Raw genomic sequence first — 27130 nt, 5'->3', positions numbered from 1 at the left:
AGTCCAGTCAGGGTTGTACCACGTAAGTCGCATGATCTAGTCAGGTGCTTGTGCATCGGTATTAAGATTATCCTTCCTGGTATAAAGATTAGTTTGGGTGATTTAGGGCAACGTTTATCTCGTCAGCCTAATTATAAGGGTCATGGTTGGTTACCAAGAGGTTGATATATGGATTCACAGACCCTCTACCACAGCCTACTACGTTCTCCACAGTCGGGATTTTTCGTTTGGATCAGGTACAAAAGATAATGGGTAGCAAGCGGCCAAATGTTTCGGCGCTCATTTGAATACACGATATATCGTCAGATAATTTGCTATGTGGACTATGAATTTAGTCTAACTCCTGGTCATACCTGAGCCTAGGCTAAGTACCTAGGTAGTTTAGGAGAATACGAGTCGATGATGTTACATCTACAACAAACACACGTAATACAAATGATATTCTTAATTTCCCTGGGGATACACCATGGTAATATTCGTAGACTATCTAGAGGCAATTCCTCGTAAATTGTAGCTGTCTACGTTAGGTTAACATGTCGTCGAGGTTGGGTATTCTCGGTGAACATGGTAGACTTAGCCTCAATTATCGGCGATAACAACATCGCGAGTACCGTTTTTATGGAGGCCTTTGAATATTGGGGATATGGCTAGGTTCTTCCCCAGATCTACGAGACGAAGTTTCCGAACTGATATCATGGGTCCGCTTGGCATCACAACCCGACACTGCTGATTCGAGGCGCAATGAGGGGCTTCTGGTTTGAAACCACATCTGCTGTCTCGTCAAGAGGGGATCCTTAGATTCGGGAAGCTAAAAATGGAGACGCTATGTTATGAGATAGGTTTACGGACACCGGTAGCAAACCACATGGCGGCACTTGTAGTTTCCTCATTTCCACAAAGGGACCAATGTCCTTACCTTCTTCTAGAATGAAGTAGAAGTGTGTCAGAAGAGCTCCGAAGGCTATTAAGACACCACGTGCTATTATTTCGCGGCCTGGATTGTCAGAGACATCTTGCTTCAAGGATAATACCCAGTAGAAATTATGGAGCGGAGGTTCCGTCGGTAAGGTCGACCCCATAGGAAAGATAACGAGATGGACTCCGTTCTGTTTAGTGTCGTGATAGATTCGTGTATACTGTTTGAGGGGCTATGTAATAGTGCTATGAGATACTTCCTATGATCGGTCCTCAAGACGAATATATAAGGGTAGAAAATCTGCTCGTTTCTAGTGAGAAACAAAACATCCTCATCAGCTCAACTCATCTACAAAAGACTCAGATCTTTGAAAACCCTTGAAAATAAGCAAATATTAGATATCCTCAGTACTTTGGTCTTCAAAATGATCTCACCAAGCCGCCTTCTCCCTCTCTTCCTCCTATCACCTACGCTCGCACTTACGCGTGGCTTCGTCGCATACAAAGAAAAAGGGTGTAATGATCCCCTCGATATCTGGAGCGATGGGGTGCAAATTCCGAACAACACGCTCCTCATAGACCACTCGATTAGAGAGCAGGGTACCTACGCTGGTGGTCGTACTTACGAGAATATGACGTTCCCGGCCGCCCATGCCACCGGCGACATGGACCAAGATGCGGGAGTCCAGTTCGTTTACTGGAAAATAGAGCAGCCTGACCCGGGTTGCCAGTACATGATGATGAAGGAAACACCTAGAGGATGGCAGGTACTCAGCCAGATGCCTGGCGACGAGATGCTGAGAATAGCCCAGGAGGGTTGCTACTATACTGCACTTGCTGTGAGTCCGAAAACATATATCCACCCAAAATTAGGCAATTTGCTAACGAATTATGCGACGCGAACAGCCGAACGACAACGTAATCACTAGCTACTGCTGTGGTCGCGATGATTGCGCCGTTGCGGAAGTCGAGTACGAACACAAGGAAGCCCAGGATACCACCAACGGCGGTGACCCCCCGACCTGTACTGTGAAGAAACTGTATTCTTCTAGTCCTACTGTCGAGGATGGCGAGCAGATTGCTGTTACTAGGCCGCAGACCTGCGAGGCTCCTCCTGCCTGCACCCATTCGATTACCCAGAGCAGACAAATTAGCACGGCGGTATCGCACTTCCAATCATTCTCCTGGACTACCGAAGAAGGAATCGATGTACATTCACTACCTATCCACCATGTCTAGGCAATAGGTACTAACATCACTTCTGTATAGGTCAGCTTCGAGGCTGGTATTAACTTCATCGAACAATCCACGATCAAAACGGGCCTAGCGCTTAACATTGCGCAAAGCTGGATGGATGAGACCGGTACTACCCTTACGCAAACCAACATCACCGCTGCTCAAGAAGCCGGAAGACAAGAAGTCGGTACTGTGGCTTTCTACTCGTTTACACCCCAATATGACTGCTGGAAGGGAGATGTCAGCTGTGGTAAAGATAACAGTGGGAACGAGAAGGTGCTCGAGAACATCAGCTTCTGCCAGCCCCGAATCTCGACTACCGGGGATCCCGCTGGAGTTTTCAGAATGGTGTACACTTCAGGGTGATCTACTTCTCATTTGACTGTTTTTTTTCTTTCTTAGGTAGTCTTTTTCACTATAGTGCTTTTGTCTTTCTATTTATTGTTGCGAATTCAGGGATGGATAGGACGGATGGATGGATGGGACAGGGTTCGATAAGCTAGTTGGGCGCGAGGGATTGGAGAAAGGATATGGGATACCTCTACCTACATAGGCTTGTTTATTTCTCATTTAGAGTATGCTTTTATCTTCATTATAATACACTTTTCTTCTTGCCAGCCAATTTTTGGCTACTTCGTACGTTCCTAAGTATAGGCCGCTGCCAACCGCCGTCCACTGTATGATAGTTAGTGAAAGGTGGGGGGAGAGAGGGACGAGGAGTGGTTGGAACATGTAATGGTACTTACGACAGCACGAAGAATTGCGCCTCTAAAAAGGCCGGGAACACCCCTCTCAGCGATAACCTCGCGTGCTACGGCGAGGCCACCTCGATTATTATATCTGCTTGCATCTTGCGGTGCAGTTATTCGATCATGGGCGCCTTGCTTAACGTCCCGATCGCTACCGGCCAATAACATCATCCGCGTCTTGACCACATCCATGGGGGTGGTAACAACAGCGGCAAAACTGCCTGCTAACCCCGCGCTCGTCCCTGTAATTACGCCTGTCTCAAGTAAATTCTCTTTCTGTCGGTCGAGGGATCCAGGTTCACTAGCATTGACGCCCGGTCGGCGGCCCCAAATCCGGGCGCGCAAAAATTCGAAAATTGGGAATTGAATTGCCGTGAAGGGCAGGTTTCTTGCTACTAAAGCGGTATATCCCGAGAGCAACTTGCCTCCGGCTCCGGCGCCTCCCAAATGTTTCAGAGCCTGAAGCGAGGCGGATCTACGTGAACCACCAGAATGTTGTTGCAACATTTGCGCATTTTGTTTGATAACTTCAGATGGAGTGAGTACTAAACACGAGGCGCATTCCGCTATGGCCGAAGCACCCGAATGCACGAGGGGTTGTGGAAGACCCAATGGTAATCCATGACGACTGATGAAATTCTTGGCGGCTTCGTAGGTGGTGAAAAAGGTCCCCGCGGCTGGTAATGTGGCGATGATAACTATTCCTAGACCTTGATATAACCCCTTAAAAAGGTGCCTTGAGGGCAATTTTGTTTTAGTAGTTGGATCGGCGAAAGTCTTGATAAAATCTCGACTTTGTTGGCGAGTTTTGAGGGTGTCCAATGGGTAAATTATCAAATCTACAATGAATGCTGCCCCGCCGCCGGCCTAGGAGGAAAAAGAAAATCGTCAGAATACTTCACATACAAGTAGTGATTCATCTCCCTATGACATGCGATTTAAAAACAACAACATTCAACTAGGCTTAGGAAATAATAAAAAAATCACTTACCAGCATGACATCGAGGTTGGAACTACCACTCATTATGACTACTCTCCGGTAACCCCGGGAAGTCCTGAGGGAGTTTTTAAAAATTGTGAATTGTCTTCGCTTGCGTTTCGTTTGTTGTTAATTCTGAATTGTTAATGTACATGTATGTATTTGAAACTCCGATGAGTGATGAGATTGATAAGATTATGCACAGTTGCTGTAGTGAAACCTCGGCGTCCGGATTAGCGGCACCCCTATAACGATATGAGGTTATGATGACATATACGACTATACATTGTAAGGGAGTAAGTGATTCTTCTAGGTAGGCCGTTCTTGATATACTACTTACTTCATTGAGAATATAAGTGATATATATATTATCTGGGTGTCTTTATTTCGTACCTGTTTTTTGTCGATTTATGAGGTTTCTAGTTTTGAATTGATTTACCTCTTCAAATTTGATGTTGAGGTTATTATATGAATATTGCTATATGGAGTGGCTTCGGCCCCGATATGTTATGGCCTGTTAAAAACGCTTTGCGAAGTGTCATTAACTAAAAATCTGATAGAAATGATGAGGATGATTGATGTATCGAGTGCTGTGCTGGATCGGCGGTGTCGGAAGACGATATGTTTTGGACTGTGCTGTGTAATTGTATTAGCGCGAAGTCAGCGACAATGTAAGAGATTCAAGGATGAGTGCGCATCAATGTATTAATATGTATTAGATATGTAGATATAGTCTAGAGCATGGGGAATTCTGACCAGTTGCTTGTCTATGATTTATATAAGGGATCTATGTTGATTGGCAGTTGAACAAAACAGTGTCAGCGAAGTTCTATGTGTAGCAAGGCCAAGATGAGTATCTTATATTAATCGTTTCATCTCACATTGATTACGCAGAAACAGACGGATATCATATAACGGCATCACTTCGTCCTCGAATATCCCTTTTCCTGTGAGGAATTCTTCAACCATCTGTGCCGCTGCTTCTGAACGTGGCACATAACGCGGCATAATGGTGCGTTAGATCTAAAACGTGCTGCGGTAAACTTGTTGCTTGGATAATCGATCGGACCTTGACGGCACCCTCTTCTTCGATTAATGACCGTATCGTGTGGAGAAGTTCAGGAGAAAATTCCGAGTACCAACGATACTGCCAGGTCACTAGGCGTATGACAGCGGCGACTGTATCCCGAGTATTCTTTTGTTTCTCGAACGCTCGCAGAATGCCTGATAATGCTTTGGGACTGAACCGTGCGGCGAGACATGCTCTGTATGCCTCAACTGCTTCCTCGTGGTGCTGAAGACGTTCTGCGAGGGCGCCAAGGATTTCCCATTCTTCGGCTGACTTCTTGTATTGCATTGACTGCGCCCTGTATTGAGCCATCTGCGTCCTCCATATTGTGTATACACGGAGGTCCTCGTACAAAACCATGAAGAGACTGTCAAGCCATCTCTCACATAATCGCTTGTTATTTAAGCGTGAGAGATGCTCGTCGGTGGTGGCACTCTGTCCAATTCGTTAGTATTGCCTTAATTAGTGGGAGAAGAATACCTACCGTATCGCCATCAGCTTTAACCTCACCAGGGTCAATGGTATGAGTTGGCTTCTCTACGCTGTCTCCCTCGCTATGGCCATTCGTTAACGTAGGCGCTGCGGAGTCGGCATCGGTTGCGCTTTTCTCTTCGTCACTTTCTTCGTCTGTCTGGTCCCCATTGGTTGTGGGCTCCGGCGTTCCGCGTAATCCATCGGTACTGGGATTACGATTGCTTGCTTGAGGTTGTGGGACATTATCCTGCTTCTCGGTTCGATACTCATCCTCCATGACAAAGACAGTACTTCTTATCTTGAGAAGCTGATCCCAGCCAATTTTAGCGGTCATTTCTGTTAGAATCTTGTAAGCTAACTTGAAGGTACCGCGATACGACGCAGCACGGAGATTAAGTAAGCTCGGGTCGACCTGTTCGGAGTATCTAGACTCCGGCTCGCTATCGATCTCATCTAGTCGGGTCTCTGGCAAGATAGGGAGGTAGACGTCCTTTGGTTCTGGCATGACTGGAGCGTCTTTATCTTGGTAGGTAAACATCGGGCAAGAGTTCAAGATCGTCAGTGCATTCTCCCAGTCCTCCATAGCAACATAAACCTGCGCTAATCTTGCCCACGTGCCAAATTCACTTGGGGCTGCGATGGTACTACGATCGGCACAACCCAAAGCCATCTTTAGCCTCTCCTCTTTTTGCGCTGGTGTCTCAGCTGCTATGGCCTTCTTCAGAAGGAACTCGGCTTGCGCATCTAGCATAACATAATCCATTGGCGAATCCTTGAGCGCCTGGTAAAGTACGCGTACGCCTTGTACTTCCTCATTTCCCATAAATAAGACCTTTGCAAGCAATGACGACACCTCAACATTCTGTGTCCTCAGCTTCTCGAAGAGATTAATACCCGAAGCGAAGCGTCCTGTTGTATGGAAATATTTGAGCAGGCCAGCGGTCAAATGGTTCGATACGTTATTGGGAACCTGGACGACGGAATCGGAGCCCAATTGCCAGCCTAGCTAATATCAGCACGTATTCGGGGCCGATAGCTATGAGCATACATACCTCTGAAGAACAGAGACTCGGCAGCACTTAGAAAGCGGTGTTCGGTCTCGGTGTTAGTAACGGGGTTGAAACGTCTCGCACCCATAATCTTCCTGATAGTTTCGCCGCTTCCATCGTCCGCATATGAATAGGCTCGAAGGACGCTGCAAAGATAGGTTTCGAGCCAGAATTCATCCGTAGCTTTTCGCTTCTCTCCCCTTTCGTCGACACAATAAGCCTCAACGGTTCCTGGGATCGTGACATGAACGCGCATGTCAAGCCTAGAGAAGGCATTGTAACAGCAATATAAGCCTTCCACAATCTTGTGCGTGGGAACTTGGCCGTGTTCTTTATAGGTAAGCGTGTTTATATAGGCGGCGAGACTGGCAGAGGAGGATGCGTCGACACCGGTAACATGATGATAAACTCCAGTCTGCGCTCAATGGTATTAGCATTTATTCTTGCGGGTGATTTGTTTAAGAACATACTTGTTTCCCGGCGCTCCTGAGATTTTGTTTCAGGAGGTGGACTAGATCGGGTGGGCCGAGTTCGCGCAAAGATGCCAAAGTCTCGGTACGAGCTTCGATTGATTCATGTAGAACATCCTCCGAAATTCTACCTCTGTTGTTAGCTCAATTTCCAATTGTACATTGCAATTGGAACGGGGGGAGAGGGTGGGTTTACTCTGGAACTGCCGGTGGAGGCATTGTAACGGTTAGAGTAGTCGACTCGGAAAACGGTCGTCGTGTGGTTGTGTGGGTGATGCGGATGTAGTACAGTTACTAGGGGATATCGTGATATGTGTTCTTCTCTTAATTTCGAATATTGGGTATATTAAGAATGACCAGATCCAATTCGGAGGAACATAGTATAGAAGGCATTAAAAGAGTGAATGGCGTCAAGATAGAAGAAAATGATTGCGCTTCAAACTGCTATATTCCTACGCACGCACGCATAAGATCGGAAGCAGACGAGCAGTACGTTGAAGTTGACGAAGGTTGACAGGGTCTTGACGGGGGAGCTTTCGTGTCTGCTTGTTTGGAAATCGCTTTGAATTTCTCAAACTTGGATGAACAAACGCACGGACCAAGTTTCAAGTATTACTGCGTGTCCACCCTTGTCAGAGCCTGCTTTCCTCCAATAAATCCATAACATCTTATTCGGCCTTCTAGCTCGATTTAGTGAGCCAAAAGAAGGAAAGTGCTGAATGTGGTACGGATACATGGGGTACGTACATCATATAAGCTACTTCGTACCTTGCGCAAGCTTATCTGCATCATGAAGTACTTCCTAGGTACCTAGATACCACGTTATAAGGCTGCTCGCTGCCCCTGTACCCCCACAATTATACGTCGATTATCCTTTTCCTTTAATTGATTTGATTGGAGAATAATAATCGTGATAAGGCCCACCTGAGCTGGCGTACTATGTACATAGCAAGCTCCTTCCCGAATCCCTTGTCTTTTATTATTTTAGGTAGGTACCTTCAGCCTTGCGATTTCGCGGTTTAGATGAATGATTCGCGTTTCCAAAAATCTAACCATTCAATTATTTTCTATACGCTGAATGGTAATGATTTAGGTACTTTCTAAGGCATGCTCCATATTATTTTCCAACTTCCACTTTTCAGTCGATACAACGTTGCCATATAATCTACGATACCATCACGTCCATCTTGTTGATAGCATCTACAAACGGGTGGAGTCTCGGTCTAGTGCTGAACCGCTGAGTTGTCGTGATGCGACGTACACACCAAACTTAGGCGCATACGATTTTAAACCACGGCGCAATCCTAGGTGCGAATCGACAACATGGTCAGCTTTGAGTATGAGAACCTTAGAGACGATGGTCACTAATTCTAAATGTAGCCGGCGTTTTCTGCCATCAACCTCGAACCCGAGGAGAATATCGACGAAGAGATCGACAACACTCGCGAAATTCAGATCGATGAAGCACTTAAGCGTTTCCAGGCGGCTCTCAAACTCCACGCGCAAGGACCTAGGCACTACGAAGATGCTTCCATAGCTTATGAATCATTGTTCGAATCCGATATTTTTCGATACCCCGATAGCGCGACCGATTTCGAACGTGCCGAACGACAGTCAGACCCTCGACAGCTTGGCTTCGATGCCCCCTTCTCGCAACCGCTCGATGTCTCCCAAGCAGATATCGACGGAAGTGGAAGTAGCTTGCCCCAGACACTTTACCTCGCATACAAGAACCATGGACAGTTCGTATTGGACAACATTAGGTATTTGGCCAAGACGGGAGGGGACGCAGAATCTGTATTAGAAGATAGGGGTGTCATCGCGAGCGCCCAGAGAGCTCTTTATGAGTTCAGCGCCGCTTTGGACTTTGATCCTTCAGATGCTGAACTCTGGAGGCGAGCCGCGCGGGTTGCCGCTTTTCTCAACAGTTCTCGAATCGGTCGATATTGCCTTGAAGCTGCCATCGAGTTGGACGATGACCCAGCCGTGGATGAAGTTGAACCGCCTTCCCTGGCTGAGGGTTTCGCGGGTGAACAACTGAAGAGTCAACTCAATGTCTTGTCGGACGATCTAGCGTTGTCGCACCCGATTATGAAACCGTTCCTGAAGAGATCAATATCAGATCGTCTCAAGAAACACCTCGATCCCTTTCCGTTTCTTTCGAACCCTACAAATTCGCTTATGCCGCCTAAGCTTATAGCGGCGGCAGACCAGCAACATAAACGCCTCGTTCTTAACGCGACCGTAGCATCATGGGCGGATTTAGGCATGGCAATTGTGCATTCTGTCGCGGCCGGTGGCATATCCGGGACTGCCGTGACTCTGAATTTACCCGAGATACCGGATGCTCAAGAAGATGTCCAGATGCTAGTCGAAAGGCCCAAGCCGGAAATGGCGGAAGAGAGCGGGTCCGCTCAGCCAGCTTCAGAGAGTAAATCCCTGACGTATTCTAAAGATGATCAAAGTAATTCTCCGAAAGAATGCGCCGCTGAGAACGGGACTCCTATAGAAGATACGCGGGCCGAGCGTAGTGTCTCGGTTCTTTCTCGAAAGCGTTCACAATCTACAGCGGGGTTGCCTGATGGAGCGGATGAGGAGGTCATTGACCAAAAGAGGAGCAAACGAATCCGTCGCCGAGAAACCGCGGGAGAAGTTATGGACACGAACACGCAATATGCCACTCAGTTACAGCCTTTTCAAGCTGCTGACCAAAATCTTTTCCAAATAACACGTAATATGATGGAGAACTTAGGAGTAACCGATCGCGATACTCTCGACCGACTAGCCGAAGTTCTCGATTCTTGCGCTTCTTCCACCCGGACTGCTAAGCTTGCACGATCGGCCATGGTTGATTTGCGTGACGCGTTGGTTAAATTCGACGAAGAGAGCACCAGAGTGGTCTTCAATAAGAAAGAAACATCATCCATTGGTTTCTCGTCGTTTCTCGAGCACTCAAAACCGGGATCTCAGAACAAGCCCGCAACGCCCATGTTCCATGAGACAAAAGGGTTGAAAGCCTTTGTCGAAAGAGTAAACGGAAATTGGATAGGAATCCAAGATGTAGCTTTTGAATGGGTCCGTCATGTGTGTAGGACTTACCTCACAAGCAAATGGTCAGACACTATGAAGACCGCCGTGGTTCAAGTTATCAGCCATTTGGACGAGGACATCTGGAATCGTATGCTATACGAGCTCAATCATTATGATTTATCCGACGATCCAGCAGAGACATTAGCTATGATTGACCAAATGGTTCAAATGCTATTCGAACTGCATTTAGATGTCTATGAAAGAATTACAAATCCGAATAGTGCCGTAGATATCGGTATCCGTGTGGAAACCAAGGGAAGATTAGGACGTTGGCTTGGATTTGCCTCGCAAATGAGTCAGGATCGTTCTAAGGGCGCCGATCACTCTTTATCGGTCCGGTTTCTCTGGTCTTCCGTTTTTGCCGTTACCTTGACGGAGGGCGTATCAAGGGACCACGTTCTTCAGTGTTGGAAGAGTCTCCGTGACAATCTCGCCGAGGAACAGGATTCTCCTGATCTCCGTCTTCCAAATAATGCAATCATGCCAGAGGTCTCAGCTCATGCTGCTGATAGGGAAATATCTAAATTGACGACAATGGACTTCTTCCTAGGCTTGTTCCAAAACGACCTCAGTAATCCTGTATCGATTATCGAGAGCCTGGAACCAGTTCTCAACCCGTCTTCTGTTTATATAGCAGCACAGGATTCCGAGGCATCGGATGCCATGACGGTTGACAAAAGTAGTGAAAGTTCATCCACTGCTCACGAGGGATTGCCTATCTCAGAGATTGCGAATCAAGGTCTTCGCGATCTTTGGAAATTTTTGTTAGGTACCAGCACCGAACTAAGATTATTCTTGTGGACACGCCTAGGGGATGCCTACAATGCCATCGACTACACTACTAAACAATTCTCGTGCCTTCTCAAGAGCATTGAGATGATCGTCGCGGACTTCGAACAAGAACCTTACCTAGCTGTGTCCATTGAGTCACGTCGTCCTCTATTTCTGAAGATGCTTAAGTTCCTAGATGAGTTGCTGATCCAGGCACTTTCAATGGCACTTAACGATGCCAAATCATTCGACATTGTGGATGATGAACATTTGAAGTCTAGCATTTCAGCTCTAGCGAAGCTATCTTGCATACTACACGTATGCTGCATGTACGAAGACGAAGTACGTGTTGGTATGAAGCAACATGCTTCAAATGGAGCAACTTTCCAATCATTCCTTACGAAGTTACGCGAGATGCAGGTTCGGAACTGGTCGCTGCTTTACACAATGCTTAAGGCCGGAATCGCTCAGAATAGGACGGGTTTCACAACACCAGATAATGATCTTGCCGACTATCTAGCGGCTATTCATCAGGTTTTGGGCCTTAGGAAATTCTGCAAATCATCCAACAAAATATTCCTCAAAATGATGAGAGTAGAACTCCTAAAGCAAAACCTCATAGACAATTGGGAGGACTACCTTGGCCAAGTTCTCTACGATCTATATGGTTTGAAGCTCGGGGTCGGCTTGAGTGAGGTACAAGATCATGGCTGTCCCTCTGAAAAGCTCGAGCGACGTAACACGACAGCGCTAGTCGAGAGGGTATCTATTCTTGCCAACCGCATGCCTATGAAAGATTTACTTAAATCCGACCTGAAAAACACCATTGAGCACATGCAACAGGCCATCGGGCAGACCAAGTCAAACCAACAATTCATACAAAATTTACGAATATTCAATCAAACCCTACAAAGACCTATTCCACCCCTACGCCTATATGAAGCGCTCAAGGGTAACATATCGATTGATGCCGTTACCGTCAATACCCCAGATAGCGCCTTAGCAAGGCATAGATGGTTTTTCCTTTTAGGCATGATCGCATTCACCAAATTTAAGGGCGTAGATCTTAACAGGCGGCAGACACCGGGCGCTACTGACGACCTTCGTATCGGCGCCACCTTTCTACGTCAACAACTCCAGTTCACTCCCGATCAATGGGATGCGTGGTTCAGATTAGCTGAATGCTTCGATTATGAGCTCGATGAATCTGTACTCTGGACCGCAGACAAAATGAATAAAGAGAGGGCAGAATTGGTTAAATACCAACGTAGTGCGATCCACTGTTATACCCTGGCGTTGTCTCAGTCACGAAATACACCACCCGAGATGCTCGGGGAGTCTATTGACGATATGCATGATCTGTACCACAAATTCGGAATGCGCATGTATGCTTCCAGCCGGGAACCCTTTGCTATGGAACCCTTCCACCACTCAGAGCACAAGCGGTTTGTTATCCTCGAATCCGGTGTAGAGTCCAAGGACCTTCATTCTCAAATGGAGGACTACAAGGTTTGGAAGTATGCCGCGAGATTGTTCAAGAAAGCTATGGAAGTCAAACCAAAACAGTGGCAGTAAGTTTACTTCGATTTGTTATTAAATGGAAATAATGGCTAATAGTTCACAGGAATCCGTACATGGTGGCCAAATGTATCTGGAAGATGTATCAGAAGCCTCCGACATCCCTCGATCATAGAGATAGACGAGACCGACCTACGATGGAATCTGTCATTAGCGCTCTTGAAAAGGCGATTGAGGTTGTGTCTGCATTGCCGAAACCGCGCCATGGTCAAGACCCGATCCTAGAACCCCATTACAAAATCGTATCAATCATGCATAAACTTGTTGTGAGAGGAGACATTGCGCCGCAAGAAGCAGCTGATATACTTCAGCGCCAGCCATACGCCATCCAGGATGGGGAACATGTCGAGATCAATGAGCCCGAAGACTGGGAACCGTATGTCATCCAGACGCTCGGCCATCTAAAAGAGAAGGATAGATCCAATTGGCAACATCGCATTATTATGCGCCATGCTAGAATTTTATTCGATGAGAACTCGGAAGACCAGGGCTACGTTCAAGCAATGGCTGCATTCGGCGTGTTGAGGGAGTCGATGCTTACCAAAACCATGGTGATGAACGTATGGAAGTGCGACGCCGAACGGCCAGGTCGACATCACGTTTTTACTGAGCAGTACGTGCGGTTCGTGGTTAAACTCTTAATTGTTCTAAAAGATAGGACAAATTTCGAGGCTCTACTCCGTCGCCTGCGCAAAAAGGGTGCAGATTTTTACCATTTCAACGAACTCTGGCAGATATGCTGCGTCGAATACCTCCGTCTGATTCGGCAGACATACAAAATACCTCTAGTCGTCGAGGACGATTTCAAAGCAGTAAGCCCCGAAGAGTTTGATATCATCACGTCCAGGATTAGTGAGTGGTCATCAGACTCATCTTCATCTCACCCTGCACTTAGTGCCTTGCAGGAAACTATCGAGTTGAAGAAACTTAACGCTGGTTTGATGAAGGCCGGTGCCATTGACGATTTAATCAGCGATTGCTACACGGCATTATATTTCGAAATAGGGAAATCCTTACCGGGTCCTGCTGTTTCTACTCTCATTGCAGAGCGGGAGCAAGCCCGTCTCCGCGAGGAGGCACGCCAGTTGGATAAAGCATTGGAAGCCAAACACGCAAACCCACTGACGAATCTCTTGAATCCCCAATCACATGAAAACTCGGGGGCTGAAGGGGCGGCTGGCGATTCGGCCCCGGCGAATCCAGAAGGAGCGCAGCGGCCTCGTAAGGCTGGCATTAGAAGAGCAGATATTCTTCGCAAGGCTGAACAGGCGGTTCTCCGTGCCCAAGAAGGCCCAAAGCCTACCAGCGCCAAATCCCGTGGCTCTGTTTCTAGTAGTAAGACACCTGTAGCAGAGGAAGGAAAAGAAGGCGAGGTGAACGGCGATTCGAGGAGCGACAACGGCGCACCAGAAGTCGATGTCGAGATGAAGGATGAAGAGGTTGAGGGCGACCTGAGCTCGGCCCCAGGAAGCGTCCACGATTCAGCTGATGACGAGAGTGATCTTAGTGATGCGCCCCCGGATGATGTGTTGGACGAAGATGAGGCCCAGGCTCTCATGTTTCCTAACTTAATTAGGAGAAGTATGGATACAGAGGCTGATGATTCCGATAGTGAAGAAGAATCTGATGGCGAGGAGTCCTCAAACGAAGAAGGCGAGGATAGGGAAGACGTTGAGGAGGCCGAGGAAGCTGAAGAAGTTGAAGAATAGGTGAAAACTCTTCAGTCGGTTTTTCTTACGCGCATTGTACCTTAGTATAGGGGCTCCTTATTGAATGCACCTGGCGTTATTATTTAGGAGTGATGGCGAAAAGGCTTTAAGCTAGATTACAGGGGGTTCGGTGTGTGTTCCCAATTCGCAGGGCTGGCTGGTTAAATACCTGGACTATCTAAGGACGTAGGTCTAGAAAGAGATGGTGTATGTTCGAGGAACGCGGTTCGCACCGATCGGCTTTTATTCAATAGGCGGAGTTTATAACGAGATATATTACTACCTGGGTACATTTAAAGGATCTAGCAATACAGTCATAGGCGATACGTCCTCAGGGTTCGGTTGTCTAGGTGTTTTAAATGCTGAGTGATAGACTGCAAACATTCTGTAAATAAGGGGTTTTTTATAATCTATATTTACGGCTTATTTCAAATGTCTTAAATACATCATGTCCATTTTTACCTACGTACGCACCTTTTTTTGCCTCGGTGTTGTCCAAATTATTAACATTTCATATAAACAGCTACACATATGTTAGTCTTAACCTCTTGAATCAAAAGTCGGAGACCGGTTTCTTACCATTCGCATACAGCGAATAATTATCCGCGTTCAAAAGCGCCTTTTCAGGAGGCAGCGCGGAACTCTCATTATACCCGTAAACAAAGTCATTGGTGTGAGGACTGAATACATCCTCGCAGTGCGTCATCTCGTGGATCGTCGTGGTGGCTTGGTCTTGGTGGTGACATGCTTGTGGTAGAGGCGGGAGGGTATCATAGAATAGTGGGCACATAATCACAAAGTCAAAGTCGAATTTTGTGTACGCGTTTAGAGGTCCTTCGGTTTCGCATAAGTTGTAGTAGTCATAGCAAAAGTATCGAGAGGGACCCGAGTCTGTAGTCGAGCACTCCTTTGCTGCGGCCTTTAATCGGTCCGTTACAGTCTGTCGCGTTGTCGATGAGTTGGTCTTGAAGTACTCGACGAAGCGTGCGGACGAAGAGTCCGCGGCATCGGCAGCAGCAGCAAGGGCTAATGTTTCGCAGTTCGCTAGGGCTGCTGTGCTTGCGGCTAGTTGAGTGGCATTGCAGCCATCTTGGACGTTCGTGCGCTCTTCGAGGGGGTTGGAGCTTAAAGCTAGGGGCACGGCCGCTGCCGCTTTCGAATCAACGTACAAGCTGATGTTGTTCGATTGATAGATCAAAGCGGGACCGGATAACTGAGTAGAACCAGCTGGTGCTACTGGTAAGAGTCCTGTAGTTGAAAACGTATGCGTTCCGGACTCGGTGAAGTCATGCACGGTGGCCGCGCTGATAACAGTGCTAACTGACTCCAAAACCTTCAGGAGGTGGAAATTCTCGAGTTTGAGAGCATCGTATTTAATGCTGGCATGGATTCCTCTAAATGGGGCCTCGATACCTATACCAATCAGTATACCAGTCTGACGTCCTTGGATCTGAAGGGGGTTATTACCCGCTTCATTCACCGCTGTTACTTTTTGAACAGGCAACACCTCATCCAAAATAGTGCCGACTTTTAACAGGTTGAGATCTACAGAACCGACGTTCTTAACAGTCGCAATCAACTCCGCAGCCCCGCCAGCTTCGACCGGAGCCAGCGTAACTTCGAGGTCTGATGCCAGTCTACTGTACATCGGCTTCAAGACATGAGCGCCGATGCTTTCAGCAAGACTAGCTACGGCTAGAGCAATCCCTATGTGCTTCATTGTGAGAATCTTAGCGATATTCTCAATCCACCGCAGAACTGTTACTATCCTAAAGCTTCGTTAGAAGTGTTGACGAAATATCATATTCTTTATACTTCAATCGTGTCTATAATTCTTCCGAAATGAGAGATCATCTCCGTGTGGAGAATCTCGTGTTCGGTGCCCAAGCCGCTTAAGTCGTTCATTGTAACGCTACTAGCCGCGAGGATTGTATATCTAAAGAGGCGCATAGTGTTGTATCCAAAATGGGTCTAGCAGTATACGAGGAATAATCATATCAACTACTTCGACTCAGCGCGCGAACCACAAAACGCACTCAATTTCTCAATTGCTCAATGTCCCCGGGGTATATTATCTGCTGAATCTGTCAAACAGTACTTGTCTTCGTCGTCATGCAACATCCATACCATCGCTTTGTCTTAGGTCCCAGATGGAGGACCCAATTCCCCTGACAGCCCTCCCAATACACCAAAATATTTCCCAATAACCTGAATTTATGAAAATAAAAAGTACACCGATAGGAAGACGCGCCTGTCTTGGGCGATGCGATATGTTCTTGTGTGGACTTTTCTCCTTTAATCTTAATGATGGTTGTCACTGGAACCGAATCGACCAGCCACAAAGGTACCTAGGAAGATGCCTCCAAGTACGGAAAGGAAGTAGCCCACGTTCATAGTCATCACCGCCAACATACTATATCAATTACCTAGGTATCAGCCAATGCTTCGAAAAAGTCCGCCACATTCGAAAAGCGCAATAGTACAGCTGGAGGTGATTTGAGATGACTTACAGCAAGTACCCGACTCCTCCTATCACAACCTCAAGTAAAGCGCGAGTTGCTTCGGTCGCGACTCTAAACGGATGGCCACTCCATTGAGACCTGAATTGGCTTCCCATTGTCTCTAGTTCGGTTTTGCTACCCGGGTAATCTTCCGAGTCTGAGGATTCGATAGTCTTATGGCGACGATGGAGCGCGGGGTTGGAGTCAAAAACGATGGTTCGTAAGGCGATCATGAGCCGATGTATCAGTGCCAGCACTATTAGGAATATGCACATTCCAGCGTAAGAGCCCTGCCCCTGCGGCGTGAAACCCATCGAGTACAGAGGAGTAGTGACGCTCTGGAAAAAGACCATGGCCATGTCGGCCGAGGACATCATCATGGAGGAAGATGAACCCATATCCATGTCCATTCCGCCGGTGGATGATGGCATTGAGCTTCCACTCGTCATCGTCATAGTCATATCCGCCATTGAGGCTGAAGATGCCATGGTCATATCCATCTTGTCACTAAAGAATGGGTTGTGGATATTGCTGATGTCCGAAGGCTTCACGTGAGAGAGACGTGATATGTGGGAAAGAAGTTAAATGGTGAGAGGGGAACAGGATGTGCACTAGAGATCGAATAAATAACGTATTAGATAATAATAGATACCTCCAGGGCTATGTACGTAGCACAGTGTTGTAGCGAGTAGGTGGGTATTGGTTATATTAGTTAGCATACCACAAGACTGAGACATACCTCGGTGTTCTTATATGACCAATCTCCCTACTTATCTTTCCCGTGCCACAAGTTGTCTCTTCTGATTGAAGCTTCTATCGTTGCAGAGTTGTGACAGAAGGTAGCTTCAACTACGGGAATGATACTATAAAACAACGGTGTTGAGGTTTGGGAGTATCGGTTTCGTGGGTCTAGACGAATAGATATTTGCTCAAAGTAGCTTGATAGACAACCATGCGTGGATATGTTGTATCGATGTGGTTAGACACTTGACCACCTGGGCACCTGAGAGAGAGAGAGAGGGAAGGGGGGGAAACCCGATGTAATGCAACAGAGTAGGATCATGGAGAAACCTGCGCGGCCGTGCCTCTTTTTTTTTTTTTTGCTTCTCATACGATCCCTACTATATCACATAATCACGGTGTCACATATCATTAGATACCTACCAACTTACCTAGTTAGATACTAGTTACCTTGGGTAGGTAGTGAAGAATTCTATGTTATGAGAGGCTCATCATCAGCTCTCCGGGTTCGTGGGTCAGGGTCTTAAGCTAATGGGTGGGTCGACCGGGGGGGCCTCTTTTCCATTTCGGGAAAGTGTGGGATTTAAATCTGCTCAAACCTTCTCATTATCACCGAGCTGACCGGTGTTAGTGTTGGGGTGGCTTAACTAAACACACACCCCCTCCACGTTTCTCCCCTTCTTTAGCGTCGTCAAGATATGTAAGTTGCCGCTTTGTGGGACAATACGTACGACTCTGCCTAGGTTAGGTACTTATGTATCTCTAATATACATGAGATTCGTAATATACGCCCTGACATTGAATGAGATGGGCCTATCTTGTTTAATTAATTATAATATCTATTTTTTAGAATTGGTAGATTGGAAGGTACTCAACTTAGCAATCTATCTAAATCTAAAGAAACTTCGTAGGTTAATAAGTGCATTCCTGGATGTTTGTAAACTTAATGTATGTAAACGCCACCAATGACGTCTAAGTATTTTAAGTTTCTTTTGTGGGCAACTTGCTTATTATTGAGAGACATAATTAGAGAGGGATCGGAATGCCCCTCCTCCTTTCCTTCACCTAAACAGTCTTAGGTAAATTGTTGACGATAATACTTCGCGCTTCGACATCCAACAATTCATAAATTAATTAACATAAATTAATTAATCTGCTAACATACGGGTATCATATTATGTAAGGGCCACTTATGATGAATATCAATATACACTTTTTATTTAATTCGATTTTGTTTTTTCCTGCACATCTCAATTACCACCTGAAGCCTTAGTTAGTAGGGGTTCATAAAGCAAATCATCAACAATACGAAGATAAATGGCAAACTTACGAAAAGACTTCCGAGTGCAAATACACCTCCCGCGCACCAGACTTCGACCCCACAACTCGTAATTGCGCCGCTGCTGCTTCTTCCTGAACCGTCTTCAAAATATCCCCTGGTCCACAAGCGACGATACCAACGGAAAGTCCAGGTTGAAGCGTCGCATCCCTCACAATCGTTGTGATATCTGGACGACCAGAAAATACGTTTATCGGTAGACTGCTCGTAACTTTATAGCTTCCGTTAAGCTTCTCATCAGATCGCTCGGGGTCTTTAGCTGTACTGTTACTTTCAGACTCGGGCCTGCCAGTCTGATATACAGAGATGCTGAGATTATCAGGTACCATCTCGATCCCGTTTTCTTCCAAGTACTCCAACAGCGCTTCCTCGTACCATTGAACCAATTGGTTATCCCTTGTCGCAATCACAACTTGTATCCTGTTGATGTATTTTTTGTTTCCGGTTCTTGCTTGCCATGCTGATTGCAGTAGGCTCTCCATAACGAACGGTAACGAAAGACCCGCACCAGCGCCACAGGCCACGATAAGGTTGTGGTCGTAGGTATGTAGAGGTCTCCCCCGAACTCCTCCGTATGGTCCATCCAATAAAACTGGTACGCTAAAGCCCGGACGTTGGTTGGCGGCATTAGCGAGACGGGCTGTTAAGCCACCTCTTGGGTGGATGTAGAACGTAAGTTTCGAGTTTCCAGTGCTGCCTTTTGTGGCGGGCAAGCTACATATTGTGAAAGGATGAGCCGTAAATGCATGCACTCCTAAGTGAACGAAACGAAGAAACATATGCTGACCGGGACGCCATGTGGTGTCGACGGGGATCGTCACTTTTAAAGTGTGCTCCGAAATCATCGTAAAGCTAGCGCGGCGCGACAATCCGAATTCGAAGTATGTTCGGATTTGGGAATAGAGGAAGGATAGCGTGTAGAGGACCCCGGTAGCGATGAAATAATCCCTGAGAATAATATCAGCATTCAAAATTCACGATACGGGAAAGAAGGCCTACCCACCAAGAACTGAGTCGAAAATCGCAATGAATGAAAAAGAATACGACAAACACGATCGCCGCCACGTAATGAGTCAATCGGAAAAATTCGTAGAATCGGTCCCTATTACCTTGTAAGCTTCAATTTCACCCTACAAAGTTGATTCGAAAACTAACCTGATGAATCGAAGAGAAAAGATTTGGAGATACGCCTGTGCGATTATGGCAACGACGCCTGTCCAATACACGACGCTGGTATTCCATTGGTAAACCATATCGCCTTTCCAGATGTGGAAAACGATGAACGGAAATGTATGCTATCGTCTTAAGTTAGCATATTATTAGGTGCAGGTGTTTTAAATTGTCATGCCCAAGCTAAGCCTTGGTGGCCAAGTCATGATAAAAGGGGGGGGATAAATTCATTCCGGATGAGACATACGACAAGAGCCAGCGCAAACATCGCCCATCCGACCCAATTATGGAATACGATTAACCGTTCATGGGAGACACCCGTCAAGGAAGCGATCATGTTGGCTTTCGTTGATAATATGATCATAAAGGGTAGACACGCCAAGGCCATAAACCCGGTTCTTGTCGCAATAGGGGGCGAGCTACCATAACTGAGCGTTCGTGTGTTCGGCCAATAATAAGGTTGCGGACCTAATGTCATTGCTGCGAAAGTGCAAAACAATGGTTAGGATGGCGGACATATACACGATAGTGGCTGGGCTCGAACTCACCCAAGAAAAATACAGCGCCAATGACTAACAAGAGAACGACTCCAAAAGACGGTGCATTCCACCAGCTTGCAATCCCATTGTGACGGCGATAGGCTAAGTAACGAATGCTTGCTACTAGCTTTTGCCAAAGACTCTTTTCTCTGAGAGATTTCGGTGCAAGCCGCTGACTGTAGAATCCGATGAGACATACGCCAATAACTGCGACGAAGAAGTAAACTGTCCCTAGAGCATAGACATGATCCGACTGGTACCTGAAAACCTAAGTTAACAAACTTGGATTCGGTGGATATATGATGATAGAGTCATCTTTCTAGAACGTACCAGTACCTCCAGTGGCTGTTACGATAAGCACACTGCGCCGGAGTCAACTTGCATGTATCCTCCCGGGACGAATGGAGCATCACCGGCTGGTCCAGCCAGGGAGTCCCCATCATCATCATCATGTCTCCGTTCATCTTGTCTGTCGTATGCCGTAGATACGGTGGTAGGAACGTTGAAAGTTGGGATTGTCGCCAACGAAAGAAACAGGATTACTTCAAGATGAACATGACGACTGTGGGTTACTTTCTGTAGGTCTTAAGACATTTATGTAATGACACAAGCATCTCGTCTCGATTTTCGTTCTGCAGCTGAGGGAGTTACGAAATCCGACAGGCTAACACAGCAGGTTTCTGGGTTCCCCCCGGTCGTATGATAACTAGCCCCGTACAAAGCCACCAATCAGTAACTTCTCGAATCTGATCACTTCTTACTACCTGTGTTTGAACGGCGAAGATTATGAGTGAATAAGAAGGGAGGGGGTGAACGTATTGATGACCCTCGCTTTGCTGTGGGTCTCTTGCAGGGATGCTACCCACGGGTGGCACGCATTAGACAAGAAGAGTCTTCAACTTCCCAGGTGGTTGGTTCTCTAAATTGCTCACCATGAAAACCACGTTGGCAAGTTGGAAATAGGAACATGGAAAAGGCAAAGTCCGAGCTATGCTTGCTACCTACCAATTCCTTTCGGGAACCATCTCACTTACAGACAAGTACCAAGGTATGTAACTAGCTCATTCACCTAGACCGGACTCCCTTGCAACAACTTCTCCTCGTTCCATTTCTGACACATGATAGCCCAACATGTTTCTATGGGATATCCGGACTCCTTTCATAACACTTGAGATCCGTAGGGTACCCAATATGGGTAGATGCGGATAGGGGCCGGACTTTGCATAGCCCCTGAGACATTGTATCACCACTAAATGTGATTGGTTGGTCTGCGTACGAAGTTCTAAATGGCTCTGTGAAACATACGTCCTTGATTGATCAAAAAGACAGCAATATGTCCTACGAAATGTTCGGCATTATGTTCTTTCCGTTAAGCCATACCGAGAAAAGGCGTTTCCTCCATCGTTACACTGTACCTCCATCTTTCCTCATCTAGTTGTACATCGGAAATGTCAAAAATACCACCCCTATCTTCCCCTTCCCGACGGCGAGCACATAGCATATCAATGCCTCGGTCGAGTATTCTAAGGCTCCCACACCAATATGCTAATGACAATACAGAGGCGACAGACCGGGCCAGGAAAAATATTCTGTGGTTAGACTCAGCATTAAATCCATATTCGAACACTCTTACCACGAGCGCAGGGTACTTACAGCGATAGGACCGAAAAAACAAACGAGGCTTTGGCGAGAACACAAGTATCCGCCACACTCATGTCTAATATGTCACAACTCTTCTCCAAGTACCACGGTCGCACACTTGGATGGTTGGGGTCCGTGAAATCGCCAGATGATTGGGCGACAATGCTGTATACCCAGAATCCCGACAATAGTACATCGTTCATAGCATTCCAGAAGCAAGAGAAGCATGGGGTAACGCTAGAATAAATCATCACCATACGTGCTAAGCATATAACAGTAGAGAGGATGGAGATGGCTAGGTTCGATTCACTGAGGCTGATGAAAACGTCAGGTCTTGAGTATTATCGAATTTAGGGGGCAAAGTAAATTGAAATGGTTGTTATGGTGAAAAGGAAGTTCACACTTACCGTTGATCCCAAACTAATGGTATCTCAGGGGGTTTCTCGTAATTCGCGTAGAAGTATATCCTAAGACGAGGGTTGGAGTTCCAACCGTTCTCTCCGCCGATTTCCCACAGCGTTTTCCTGAATTGTTCGGGATAGGCGCAGCATAGCAATGACATCGTAGTAATAGCAAGTACAAACTCGACGACCAGCAATATGGCACCGAATGGCCCTATCTGAGCCATTTGATGATTGATTATCTGTCGTGCCGTTTCAAAAGTTCACGGATGCAGAATAAAGAGTCCAGATAAAGGGAAGGGCTCCAGTGTCATCTAAGATAGTCGAATGAACTGTCCAAATGTGTAACATTACCTCAGGTTACTCCAAAGGGCAATTATTTATGCCATATACTAAACTTGTCTCCTTTGCTTTGGCTACTTAGTACACAAGTAAAGATAGGTATCATTCCTATGGTTGCAGCCCCTTTCGAGATGCAGGGGTTGAGTTATTATGAGCAAGTTCCACAGTGACCGGACCACGGGCGGCTGAGGTCCGGGAGCGCCAGTAAGCGATTAATATATTTGCTCTCCTTACCGGTTCGTGTATTATATGATGTTTCGTGTGGAAGTAATGAAGCCATGGATCAATCTTCTCATATTCAAGTCTCACTATAGCTACGAGGAGTTGCGTCTAGATATACATAGGGATCGGGGGCCTCTTCGATGTTTGGGTGGCACAAGGGAGTTGCGGGTGGAAAGGCACTGTCATTATAAGCCTTCCTAATATATGGCAGAACAGCTACCTTCAAATCAAACTATTCAGTCCAGGTTAACACCGCCTCCATACCCAATTCCACTTCTCACTGACACTTGAATTTCTACCTCCACCATAGTATGCGTAAGATGCGGCATTCGTTGACGTGAATGCTACGCGAAAATTTACATTCAAGATTCCGACGTTACCATTTGAGTCGGTACATTGTGACCAAACAAGGCCTTCCATCGGGATACTCGAATGGATGGTGATATCTCGCGTGGAGCTTGAGTTGGGAGGATTCTCTACCGTTTCAACCGAAGAAATCTATAGGTTGAAAAGTATTAGGCTAGTTGTTATCATTGCATGATACATATGCTGCACTTACTGTATTTGCGGCGTCTTGACTGTAGTATATGGTGACAAACTGCGTTAACTTCACTTCTTGGCTTAATTCCAAGTGCCCCTTTGTCCAAACATCTTTGAGCGCAACCTGCCAACCTGGCTCACCTCCCGCTAGGTTCATATGCGCTTGACAGTTGACAGATTTAGGCTTGCTCCCTCCGAAAGATGCTGCAAAGTCAGGGAGCGTGAAAGTAAAGTGTCGCCATCCACCTGAAACTTGCTTCTTTCCGCCATTTTGGGGACAGCCATTGCCTGAGAAAGATACCGATTTAACGACCGGTGGTGAGAATGGCGCTGCTGAACTATCAGGCAGGGCTATGGGTTCCTGAGGCACAATAGCAGAACATACTGCCAAGAACAATACAAATGGACCAATAAAATACATTTTGTTAAGTAGAAAATAGTAATTTGGTAAATATGTATATGAATTTGGGTGCTTGGATCGATCTCAGGCGTGTTTACCTAGGTAGAAAATCCTATATATAGTCGTAGGCTAATAGTGGCGATAACAATGTTAACTATCTTTGAATTCGTCGCTATTCCATGATACCACTCGTTATCGGATGTACACGACCCAGTCGCTGCGATGATTGGTTTCCATAGATCGGGTTCTTAGCTTACAGGCTTGGAGTTCTGGATCACATTCCGAATGATTTTAACCATATTAACTACACGATATATCTCCCCAGAAGGATAAAGTGGCCCCGCTGAGCGCAGCCCTAAGGGTCTAGATTGGGTTAAAAATAGTAATTGGGGTTCTCGCTCCCGATTTCCGGGTAATAATTATACTAGGTCTAATATAATGCCCGACAAACTATCTAGATGTAATCCATGCTCATGTGCCTCTTAAAATAATTTCGAGGTTCCTTACTCGAGTAAATGAGTAATTACGTGGATAGGTAGGTGTCCTTCAGGGGTATCACGTGGCTACTAGAGACAGCTGAACCGCCGCCAACGCACTCTCTTATAAATTGGGAGGGTCTAATATACCCGCATACAGTCTGTATAGATGTAGCTAGTTTGAGCCTATGTTACGGTAAAGTATTGTTATGGCGGAGATATTCAACCTCCCCGACTAGACCTTCATTGCTACCTGGAAATCGAGGCACATATAAACAAGAATTTTGACGGCGACTAACTATTAATAATCAGCCTAGATTAACCCAAGAACCTTCCTAGTAGCCATAATATCTCGCGGAACAAGTCTTGCTGTACGCCCACGTGGGGCTGACACAAACTGTTCTTTCTCGGATACCCCTTCGAGAGGATCGTCAATAAGTGGATCATGCAAACCCTCAGTTGGAAGAATCTCGAAATGGGCGATCAGATGTAGGAATACGGTATAAAGTGCTTTGTGTGCAAGGTGATTTGCTACACACATACGGCCCCCAATCCCAAAAGCGAACTGATGGTAATGGGTGCCGCCGTGTAACCATCGCTCTGGCGCAAAGGTATTTGGGTCCTCGAATAGTCCTTCATCTACAGCTTGAAGTTAATAAGACTCGCTCACGGCGCCGATGAAAGTTGAACTGTACCTCTGGAACAAGCCCATGAATTGACAAACATCATTGTTTTCGGTGGGATGGTTGCACCTTTCCAATGTACCTCATCGTATGTCGCTCGAGGTAGTCCGAGCTTTAAAGCAGTGTAGTATCGACTGATTTCTTTAGTAAAAGCGTCAATATACTCGACTCTAGTGTGAGCTACATCAGGCGCTGTGAGTAAAGTCGGATCAGCATCAATGATAGACTGGTAGGCCTTTCGCTGTACATCAGGTCGCTGCGACAAAAGTAGGATCGTCCAGGCCACTTAACTCATCATAGTTAGCACAAGTTGGTACACCATGGTTAGGTAGGTAGATACGTAAATTACACAAATGCGACTAAAGAGAACGGGGGCCATGGGGTACTCACACGTGGGTTGACTGGTATCTGCTCCTGCCATCATGCTCAAACTCACACTTAATATCTCGTTGTCTGTCAATCCCTTGCTCTCGGGATCTTTTAGGACATTACCCTGAATGCAGGGTTGATCAATTCCAGCAGTAACTTGCTCCTTAAGCTTTTCTAGTAACATTTGGTGGTAGCCAGTTCTTCGTTTCCCGATGTTAGGCATATAATTGCCGTCTCGCAATCTTGTCCACTCTGCTAGCCTGTTCAAAGGTCTCAATAGCGGTATATAGTTCTCGTAGTTGCGTGTCGTATCGCGAAGCCGAGTTATTTCAGTTTCTACATGGATAATTTCCGCAATCATTGCATTCGAGCGCAAGTCTTTCAAACTTTCGACACTATCATACGGTTAATACTCTAATCCCCTACCGAAACAATATGATCATGGGCAATTTACCGTGTCCCATAGTTAAGTGTGAGAACTAGATTCATTGCAAACTTGCGTACCGCATCACGGAAGTCCACGGTGTTGTTATTGGCAGATAACGAAGCATCAAGAATGTCCGCCAAGAATGCTCTAGATTCAAGGTTAAGAATCTGAAAAGGAAGGAAGTTAATTTTGACCGACAAATAAAAGGTATAGAATTATAACATACCGGGAAGTACGAATCCACAGCTACCTTGTTCAGCGCAGTGGCAGCAACCTTTCTCCTTCGTCTACAGCTCTCATCCCATGGACTAGTTCCAATACTAGTGACCGAACCGCTTTGGACCTTTTGGTGTAGTACGTAGAATAAGGGCCTAGAATTTGTCGCTTCGCGTTGCCCTAAAAATAAAGCTCTTGCTGAGGCAGCACTATTGACGATTACCACAGTACGATTTCCTAATTGTACTTGGAAAACGTCGCCATATTGCGCAGCCCATGACCTATACTGCTCTGCGTGAACCTTGCCCCAAAGCCATGGTAGACTTCCCATCAAGGGTAAACCACGAGGACCGGGCAGACCTGGTACTCGAGCTAGGTACCTGTTAACTTCGCTCCCGAGTACATATATCACAAAGATCAAGATAAGGAAAAGGATAATATAAAGACTATCCCGAGGAATGACAAGAGAGGAGTAAAAATAGAGGGAATCTGGTTCAGTATACGGCGTCATCTCCGCTCGCATCCGACTTGTTACTCGACAGTGAAATCTTGAAGCTGAATACACTATTAAACATTTGGTAGTGAAAATGGAGGGTTCACAGAACAATAAGCCAAGGTATCCAAATACCCTGGAGTAGTGGAGTCGCTAGAGTTCAATCACGTCTTAACCGCACCTAGATAGACGAGCTCTATGTTATCGCCTAGCAGGGATTCTGTGAAATGGTGTATAGCAAATACAACTTCGATACCAATACGGAGTTATGGGAGAATCCAGGGATACATATTTATTATATAAAATCGAAATATATCACTCAGTCCACCTTGTTTAATACCTATGAGTCTCGTATTTATATAGGTATGTAAAGCGTTAACCTTTAATCCATACAATCCCTACTCCGTGCATTTTTTCTATTCTTCAAAGCTAAGCAATTCATATTCACTGTAGAAACGTAGAGGTTGTGCGAGAACGCCAATGCCGGGTTCGGCACCAGAGTCCCGGGTGTTGGAGGGTCGGCTATGGCATCATCCGACCC

At 46.2% G+C, this 27130-nt stretch overlaps 9 protein-coding genes across 9 annotated transcripts; 2 read left to right on the top strand and 7 right to left on the bottom strand.

The window, feature by feature from the left end:
- Positions 1-1249: 1249 nt before the first annotated feature.
- F4822DRAFT_440697 (uncharacterized protein) lies at positions 1250-2517 on the top strand (the record flags this gene model as incomplete). Its single annotated transcript, XM_051462777.1, has 3 exons — positions 1250-1754; positions 1822-2124; positions 2185-2517. The coding sequence occupies exons 1-3, from the start codon at positions 1341-1343 to the stop codon at positions 2515-2517; spliced, it is 1050 nt and encodes a 349-aa protein (XP_051308708.1). The 5' UTR covers positions 1250-1340.
- Positions 2518-2610: 93 nt separating this feature from the next.
- F4822DRAFT_86873 (mitochondrial carrier) lies at positions 2611-4275 on the bottom strand. Its single transcript, XM_051464100.1, has 3 exons — positions 3892-4275; positions 2898-3767; positions 2611-2826 (listed from the first exon to the last, which is right to left on the bottom strand). The coding sequence occupies exons 1-3, from the start codon at positions 3922-3924 to the stop codon at positions 2722-2724; spliced, it is 1008 nt and encodes a 335-aa protein (XP_051308707.1). The 5' UTR covers positions 3925-4275; the 3' UTR covers positions 2611-2721.
- Positions 4276-4567: 292 nt separating this feature from the next.
- F4822DRAFT_86831 (chaps-domain-containing protein) lies at positions 4568-7637 on the bottom strand. The gene is made up of 5 exons (XM_051464099.1): positions 7138-7637; positions 6942-7068; positions 6475-6886; positions 5433-6424; positions 4568-5383 (listed from the first exon to the last, which is right to left on the bottom strand). Exons 1-5 carry the CDS (start codon positions 7158-7160, stop codon positions 4841-4843), a joined length of 2097 nt encoding a protein of 698 aa, XP_051308706.1. The 5' UTR covers positions 7161-7637; the 3' UTR covers positions 4568-4840.
- A 296-nt stretch (positions 7638-7933) lies between these two features.
- Positions 7934-14495, top strand: F4822DRAFT_421600 (uncharacterized protein). The gene is made up of 3 exons (XM_051459811.1): positions 7934-8267; positions 8322-12373; positions 12427-14495. Exons 1-3 carry the CDS (start codon positions 8265-8267, stop codon positions 14087-14089), a joined length of 5718 nt encoding a protein of 1905 aa, XP_051308705.1. The 5' UTR covers positions 7934-8264; the 3' UTR covers positions 14090-14495.
- A 97-nt stretch (positions 14496-14592) lies between these two features.
- On the bottom strand, positions 14593-15809 carry F4822DRAFT_439031 (Deuterolysin metalloprotease family-domain-containing protein; the record flags this gene model as incomplete). Its single annotated transcript, XM_051462589.1, has 3 exons — positions 14593-14612; positions 14669-15502; positions 15557-15809. 3 exons carry the CDS (start codon positions 15807-15809, stop codon positions 14593-14595), a joined length of 1107 nt encoding a protein of 368 aa, XP_051308704.1.
- A 2339-nt stretch (positions 15810-18148) lies between these two features.
- F4822DRAFT_421592 (putative FRE ferric reductase-like transmembrane component) lies at positions 18149-21293 on the bottom strand. Its single transcript, XM_051459810.1, has 7 exons — positions 20710-21293; positions 20389-20639; positions 20088-20320; positions 19826-19965; positions 19674-19772; positions 18662-19618; positions 18149-18592 (listed from the first exon to the last, which is right to left on the bottom strand). Exons 1-7 carry the CDS (start codon positions 20841-20843, stop codon positions 18586-18588), a joined length of 1821 nt encoding a protein of 606 aa, XP_051308703.1. The 5' UTR covers positions 20844-21293; the 3' UTR covers positions 18149-18585.
- On the bottom strand, positions 21294-22850 carry F4822DRAFT_421590 (uncharacterized protein). Its single transcript, XM_051459809.1, has 4 exons — positions 22428-22850; positions 22033-22335; positions 21505-21968; positions 21294-21427 (listed from the first exon to the last, which is right to left on the bottom strand). Exons 1-3 carry the CDS (start codon positions 22646-22648, stop codon positions 21749-21751), a joined length of 744 nt encoding a protein of 247 aa, XP_051308702.1. The 5' UTR covers positions 22649-22850; the 3' UTR covers positions 21294-21427; positions 21505-21748.
- A 176-nt stretch (positions 22851-23026) lies between these two features.
- F4822DRAFT_421589 (uncharacterized protein) lies at positions 23027-24178 on the bottom strand. Its single transcript, XM_051459808.1, has 2 exons — positions 23545-24178; positions 23027-23483 (listed from the first exon to the last, which is right to left on the bottom strand). The coding sequence occupies exons 1-2, from the start codon at positions 23944-23946 to the stop codon at positions 23232-23234; spliced, it is 654 nt and encodes a 217-aa protein (XP_051308701.1). The 5' UTR covers positions 23947-24178; the 3' UTR covers positions 23027-23231.
- Positions 24179-24714: 536 nt separating this feature from the next.
- On the bottom strand, positions 24715-26607 carry F4822DRAFT_434856 (cytochrome P450; the record flags this gene model as incomplete). The annotated part of the gene is made up of 5 exons (XM_051462083.1): positions 24715-25040; positions 25097-25369; positions 25475-25848; positions 25908-26047; positions 26107-26607. 5 exons carry the CDS (start codon positions 26605-26607, stop codon positions 24715-24717), a joined length of 1614 nt encoding a protein of 537 aa, XP_051308700.1.
- Positions 26608-27130: the final 523 nt, after the last annotated feature.

This window comes from Hypoxylon trugodes (assembly GCF_022578975.1).
Source record: "Hypoxylon trugodes strain CBS 135444 unplaced genomic scaffold F4822scaffold_12, whole genome shotgun sequence".
NCBI classification, from domain to species: Eukaryota; Fungi; Ascomycota; class Sordariomycetes; order Xylariales; family Hypoxylaceae; genus Hypoxylon; species Hypoxylon trugodes.
Note: the sequence above shows the minus strand (reverse complement) of the source record. Positions and strands in the feature narration are given on the sequence as shown.

Excerpts from the sequence above, each read along its gene's own strand:
- F4822DRAFT_86873 (XM_051464100.1), bottom strand. The coding sequence starts at position 3,924 with ATGAGTGGTAGTTCCAACCTCGATGTCATGCTG. Across the intron at positions 3,768-3,891 it reads CCAACCTCGATGTCATGCTG|GCCGGCGGCGGGGCAGCATT; the intron begins GTAAGTGATTTT and ends TTTTCCTCCTAG. Across the intron at positions 2,827-2,897 it reads GCGCAATTCTTCGTGCTGTC|TGGACGGCGGTTGGCAGCGG; the intron begins GTAAGTACCATT and ends ACTATCATACAG.
- F4822DRAFT_421592 (XM_051459810.1), bottom strand. The coding sequence starts at position 20,843 with ATGAACGGAGACATGATGATGATGATGGGGACTCCCTGGCTGGACCAG. Across the intron at positions 19,966-20,087 it reads TGTTTGCGCTGGCTCTTGTC|CATACATTTCCGTTCATCGT; the intron begins GTATGTCTCATC and ends TTAAGACGATAG. Across the intron at positions 19,773-19,825 it reads TTTTCTCTTCGATTCATCAG|GGACCGATTCTACGAATTTT; the intron begins GTTAGTTTTCGA and ends ACAAGGTAATAG.
- F4822DRAFT_86831 (XM_051464099.1), bottom strand. The coding sequence starts at position 7,160 with ATGCCTCCACCGGCAGTTCCAGA. Across the intron at positions 7,069-7,137 it reads CCTCCACCGGCAGTTCCAGA|AATTTCGGAGGATGTTCTAC; the intron begins GTAAACCCACCC and ends CAACAGAGGTAG. Across the intron at positions 6,425-6,474 it reads CGAGTCTCTGTTCTTCAGAG|GCTGGCAATTGGGCTCCGAT; the intron begins GTATGTATGCTC and ends GATATTAGCTAG.
- F4822DRAFT_421589 (XM_051459808.1), bottom strand. The coding sequence starts at position 23,946 with ATGTATTTTATTGGTCCATTTGTATTGTTCTTGGCAGTATGTTCTGCT. Across the intron at positions 23,484-23,544 it reads GTCAAGACGCCGCAAATACA|ATTTCTTCGGTTGAAACGGT; the intron begins GTAAGTGCAGCA and ends TTCAACCTATAG.
- F4822DRAFT_421590 (XM_051459809.1), bottom strand. The coding sequence starts at position 22,648 with ATGGCTCAGATAGGGCCATTCGGTGCCATATTGCTGGTCGTCGAGTTT. Across the intron at positions 22,336-22,427 it reads CCATTAGTTTGGGATCAACG|CCTCAGTGAATCGAACCTAG; the intron begins GTAAGTGTGAAC and ends CGTTTTCATCAG. Across the intron at positions 21,969-22,032 it reads GTTTTTTCGGTCCTATCGCT|AATATTTTTCCTGGCCCGGT; the intron begins GTAAGTACCCTG and ends GTCTAACCACAG.
- F4822DRAFT_421600 (XM_051459811.1), top strand. Across the intron at positions 12,374-12,426 it reads GTCAAACCAAAACAGTGGCA|GAATCCGTACATGGTGGCCA; the intron begins GTAAGTTTACTT and ends AATAGTTCACAG.